We start from the raw sequence: 6,040 nt of genomic DNA, 5'->3' as shown, positions 1-6,040 counted from the left end.
GGAGATAGTGTTTATTTTGAAAGATATTGTCACTTGAAAAAGAATTGTAAGTTGGTATTTTTTTCTTTCAATAATTTAAATATGTCACTCCAGTGTCTCCTGGTTTGCATAACTGTGGAAGCGAAGTTGGTTATCATTCTTGTCTTTGTTCCACTATACATAATGTGTCTTTTTCCTTCATTGTCTGCTTTTACAACTTTCTCTTTGTCACTGCTTTTCAGTAACTTGATCTTGATGTATCTTCATTTTTTTCTTTGCTTTTCATTCCTGGAGATCTTTTGAGTATCTTAGATTTGGGCATTTATCGTTTGGAATTTTTTCAACTATTATTGTCAATTTTTTTTTTTTGGTCCCACCATTACTCTCCTTTACTTCTGATAGTCTAATTATGTATGTGTATGTTACATTGCTTGGTTTTATTCTAGAGATGATTGAGGATGTGTTCATTTTTGTCTTTTTAGTTTTATTTCCTCTCTTTTCTTCATTTGGATAGTTTCTATTACTATGTCATCAAGCTGACTGGTTGATTCTTAAGGGCCAAATCTGATTTTAATACTATGCCATGTATTACTATTTTATATGCTGTATTTTCCATCTCTAGAAATTACATTTAGGCCTTGTTTATAGCTTTCATTTCTGTCCTTACTATGTTTATGTATTGGTCTTCCTTCTTGAACATAAAGAATATATTTATTAAAAAAATGTAGCTGTTTGGGCAGCACCTGTGGTTCAAAGGAGTAGGGAGCCAGCCCCATATGCTGGAGGTGGTGGCCAAAAACAGCAAAAAAAAAAAAAAAAGCTATTTTAATTTCTTTTAATTTCTTTGTTGGCTATGTAACGTCTGTCATTTTTTTGTCTCTAATGATTGCTTTTTGTTCTATTAATGCATCGTATTCTTCTATTTCATTGTGTGCATAGTAATTCTGACCTTGAAAGTAAATCTTAAATTGATCAGAATCCAAGTAACTTGATTTTGTGCCAACCATTTTAAGTTGTATCTTTTTGGAGGAAGGCTTTCATTGTATACTTTTGTATAATCTGTTAGTTGTTGTGTATGACTTGTATATTACAAGATCTTTTTAATGTGACTGTACAGAATGCAAACTATTTCCAGCCTTGTATATAGTTGCCCCCCAATTTTGACCTACAGCTTTTCCATGCTTCTTACTGCACTGTTGGGTAGTTTCCTGTCATCGTGTAGTGGTTCATACACAGCCAAAGAATTCTGCAGATCTCCAGAGCTTTATCTCTGTGAAGTTCCCTTTTTCCAGGACTTCTAGCCCACAGATTCTTATCAATTTGACCTCCCCAAAGGCTTATTTTTGTATCTTCAACTCATTGTGTTTGGGTACTTACTTGTATTGCTTCTTGGAACCTGCCACAGGGCAGTAAGCTGATGCATTCATAGGGTTTATGGGCTTACATGATTTCTTACCCTTCTCTTGGGAATCACAGCACAGAATTTTTTGTTTTTCAGTGTTTGAAAACCATCATTTCATATATTTTGTCTGCTTATTTTTTGTTTGATATGTAAGAGTAAATCCAGTCCTGTTGAACGCTATGTTTTCAACACTAAAAACAAAACCCTATCCCCACTCTTTACAAAGTGAATCTTGCATCATTGGAGTTTATAAAAATGAAGCTCGGCTTCCAAACAAGTCATATTAACTTGTTTATAACATTCATTTGTGGAGAAGACTGAGGTATGAGAGAAATAACTAATTTATAGTTGTGCAATATAATGTTCTTCTATAATTACTTGTTGGAACTTATACCAGTGGTTCTGTGATCTTTTTACTGGTCTGGATTTTATTCAAATGTCTAGGATAGTTGCTGGTATTGGTGACTGTGCATTTAACTTCTGTAGTTTTTAACTCAAGAGCAGCACCCTTGTATTTCAGCATGTCTCCTTAACAGCTTGCTTTTAACAGGAATTGGCTGAACTATATTTCCAAGTATAGACATGAGAAAATGAAGAAGGCTCTTATTCTAGAAGATAATAAGGTTTCAAAAATAATTTTTTTTGCTTCCATTTCTCCCATATTATCTAATTGTACCTTGCCGAAAATGAATCACAGCTAAGTTCATTGATTTGATCCTTTAATAAATAGGCACTTGCCTATAGAAATATAAATTTTTGACATTTTTCTTATCTTCTTCTCCTATATTCTTTTTTCTTTTTCTTTTTTTGATTCTTTCCTTCTGTTATCTTTCCCTTTCACCCTAAATATGGTATATGGTCATCAAAAGCCCTTTTAATTACAACATTCTTCATCACCTTTCATGCTTCCATATTTTGGTTCCCTGATATTTCCTTTGCCTACAATATTTTTACTTTCTTTCTTTCTTAGACAACTATCAATATTCCTTAATGCTCAAGTCAGACACTATCAAATAGAGTAATTTGTGTCAAGTTATGTGTCCAACATATATTTATACACACACACACATGCGCACACACACACACACAAACACACACTCATGGAGGGTGCCAACAAAGGTATACATATTTCAAGAAAGAAAAAACTGCATTAAATTTGTAATACTCAAGTAACATTTGACTTCTGCCATTACAAGAGATGCAAGACACAGTATACAAGATAACAAACATTATTGGTATTTATTGAGCATTATAATTTTAATACAGTTTTTCCCTTGTGTATACATTTTTCGGGTACCCTCTGTATAGTTTGAATGAGTGAATAAGAACATAAATTAAACAAATCTTTCCTAAATTATCTGCTTTGGGGCCTTCATCTCTGTAGCTCAAGGAGAAGAATTATATAGTGAATAATAGTATGGGAGCTAGAGTCTGATTCTTCGACTTTTGGTGTTTAAATCCTGGTTTTAGCCACTAAATAGCTATGTAAACTTAGCTAAACTACTTCTTTGCTCTCAATGTCATTATCTCTGAGATTGTGATCATAGTACTACTCTTGTATAGAGTGATTATGAACATTTGGTAACACATAGCATGCATAAAATAGCACATAAGCACTCCAAAAATAGTATTATTATCAAGAGGAGCTAATTTTAAAATATGAGTTTGCTGATTCTTAAACTCTGCAATTCAGTTGTCCCCTTAAGTCTCTCCTCAAATTATGAACTTTGCATGTTATCACAAGAAAGACTACCCAAATGTGACACAATGAGAAAACTATGCTTTTTATTATAGTCACTAAAATAAAATCAATTACACCAAGTTGTCCAAATGTACTGGAGAATTAAAGCTTCCAAACTTTTACAAATTTTTATACATATATTTATAATGCATTTATAAATACATACATATGTAAAAGATACATATTTCTACTAAAATAAAGTGCCCAAATCTTGATATATTGGGGCATAACAGGGACAAAAAGAATCATAAAGTTTTATCAGTTATAGACTGTACTTTCACAATACAACAATCTGTTTTATACCTATTTATTCAGATGTAGTGAGCTTTAATCACCTACTTTTTTTCTGAATTCTAACTGAATTAACTTATCCAAAATATTAGAAGAAGTCATGTTGTTAACTAAATGAATGAAGGGTAGTTTTTTTGACTGTGCCTGGCACAAAGTCTTTGCTCCAATAGAGGGGTAGTTAAACTCTTTTCTCAATTTATCTGGCTTATGGACTATTGTTTTTCTGCTAAGGTGATAACCAGAGGGAGAAATGAATTATATCTAATTCTAAATCCTCTAGTAGCATCCAATAAAGTCAGGGTTTGGTGAAACATTTCTAATATCTTTGCAGCACCCTGGGCTTAATAAGAAAAGACCTAGCAGTATTTTAATTCTGTGTCCTGCTGCCTTTTGTATAATTAAAATCTTGCTTGAGTCAAGGAAGAAAAATTAGGGTGTAATGATTAATAGATCATTGAGTTCTTTCAACTCAAATTGAAATGAATTCTCCACTACAGTGAAAAATGTTAGTGAAAAAATGCTTGAACTTGAAAACAAAATAAAAGGTTAAAGAAAAACTAGATGATATAATTCAGAAAATCCTCCCTTTGGGGGCACTTAATATTCATATAAATGTCATGATGGGTTTTTGTTATTTTTTCAAAAGATATCATTAAGATGCGAATGCACTTAATTCCACTGAATTCATTGAACATTACAAATTTTATGTTATGTGTGTATGCATTGTACCACAATAAAATTGTTTTATGGGGGGGGGGGAGAAAATCTTCACTTCACATGAGAACTAGTTTTCTATTCTCTGTTCAACTATCCTTCCTGAGTTTTTGCCAAATTTTCTGCTATCTTAGACTCTTAAGACAATTTTTGGTAGTTTCTGACAAGAAATACGGGTTTTAAAATGCCTTCAGGAAGACTTTTTAAGCTTAGTAGGAACGCAGCCATTTCAGAATCTCTGGTGATGATTACATGTTCTAACTGCATTGGAGTAGATCTTATTCAAGCAGCAAAGAGAAGCTGTCAGCACTGACATTGCATAAAACACTCTAAAGCTTCCCAATACACGGGAAACTGAGAACAATGAGAAGCCCAGATATTTTCCAGAGTCAGAACAAGAAAAATATTTTATTTTATTTTTGGCAGAGAGAAAAAAAAAGGGGGGGGGGGCAAGAAAGTGTTTCCGATTTCCGGGCCCATCTGAGAGGGGCCTGTGCAGAAACCAAGCTGCCTAACTACTGATCTTGGTGAGCATCTTGTTAATGGCTTGCTTGACGTGGGTGGTGGAGCTGCGCCGCCTGGTCTTGCCCTGCACCATCCTCCTCCGCCTCACCTCTCGACACAACTCGTAGAATATCTCTGTGATATTCCCTTCTCCTGTGCAGGCAGAACATTCGTAGAAGGCACAAGCCAATTCTGTGGCCAGCTTCTCCCCTTCCTCTGTACTGACCTGTCTGGAGTGGTCCAAGTCAGCTTTGTTTCCAACCAAGATCAGAGTCACATTTTTCGGCTTTTTTATCTCATCTAGGATGTTCTTAAGTGGAAGCACTTCCTCGAAGCTCCCTCTGTCGGTAATGTCGTAGACCAGCACAAAGCCTTCCCCCCACCGCATGTGTCCTTCCCTCTGAATAGTGTCTTCCTGTTGGCAAAGAAAAATGGCAGTCAGGGGACCCGGAAGTAATTGACAAGTATAGGTTCTGCTAGCTGTTAAGGCTAGTGGGAAACCCTTACTTTCTATTCTTTAGATCCACTGTCTTGAAGAGGTCTTGCTAGTCTGCATGTACAAGCTTACTTTCTCAGTCAGTTTAAAATAGAAGCATTACTTGTACCCAGATACTTAAAGGAACTGAAAATTTTCTAACTTCAGAGACTTTAACTTTCTGCTTTTAACTTTTTCCTGCCACATCATTAAATCTGTGATCACAAGAACATTCAAGAAATTATAATCTGAATTGAGCATATCATCTTTGTGAGACTTTTCATCACAATTAAGAAATTAATAAATTGACCTCCCACAAGTAGTCCTTATTTACTCTGCACTTTAGGTATGGGAATGACAGCCAAACTTTAACAAGTTGTCTTTTAGGTTTATTTATTTATTTATTTGGTTTGTTTTAATTTCTCTATCTTCAGATTATAGACAGTTAGCCCAAAGGGACAGAAAAAAACAATGGTAGACTGCGTAGAGTCCAATTTTAAACTAGGGATGTTGGCTTTTTCTTCCTATCCCGGATACCTCAAGAATGGTATGTAGTTATTAACAATGATAGCAACCCATTTGAAGTGATCCTCAAAGGGTCCCCTAGGAAGATAGGGTGCATGATTTGAAAAAGCATTGCCTCCACAGGTTCAAATGACTTACTCTGGAGGCTGGTACTTTCTTGCTGTCTCTCTCTTCAGAAGCAGTGCTCCATGAAGGTCAGAAATAAGGAAGTGGGGATGAGATGGAAAAGTATATAATTCATGTCAAGAATACTTCTTAGATTACACCCTTTAATTCAGGTCTTCTTGGGGTCACAGGTCATTGATTTAGCACCACAGAAACTCACTTTCCTAACTGTCATTCCCGTGGTCATTTCTATATGTGGACAAAATTTCTATATGTGGAACACTGACCTCAAAGCAAATGTACA

General features: G+C 35.0%; 1 protein-coding gene across 1 annotated transcript in view; it reads right to left on the bottom strand.

Annotated features, from left to right (window-relative positions):
• Positions 1-3,139: 3,139 nt before the first annotated feature.
• Positions 3,140-6,040, bottom strand: part of RERG (RAS like estrogen regulated growth inhibitor) — a 116,492-nt gene continuing 113,591 nt past the window's right edge. Inside the window, exon 5 of the mRNA XM_053557167.1 lies at positions 3,140-5,046. Within this exon, the coding sequence (XP_053413142.1) occupies positions 4,639-5,046 (408 nt within the window). The 3' untranslated portion in view covers positions 3,140-4,638. The remainder of the gene's footprint in view (positions 5,047-6,040) is intronic.

Source organism: Nycticebus coucang, chromosome 12 (assembly GCF_027406575.1).
Source record: "Nycticebus coucang isolate mNycCou1 chromosome 12, mNycCou1.pri, whole genome shotgun sequence".
NCBI classification, from domain to species: Eukaryota; Metazoa; Chordata; class Mammalia; order Primates; family Lorisidae; genus Nycticebus; species Nycticebus coucang.
Note: the sequence above shows the minus strand (reverse complement) of the source record. Positions and strands in the feature narration are given on the sequence as shown.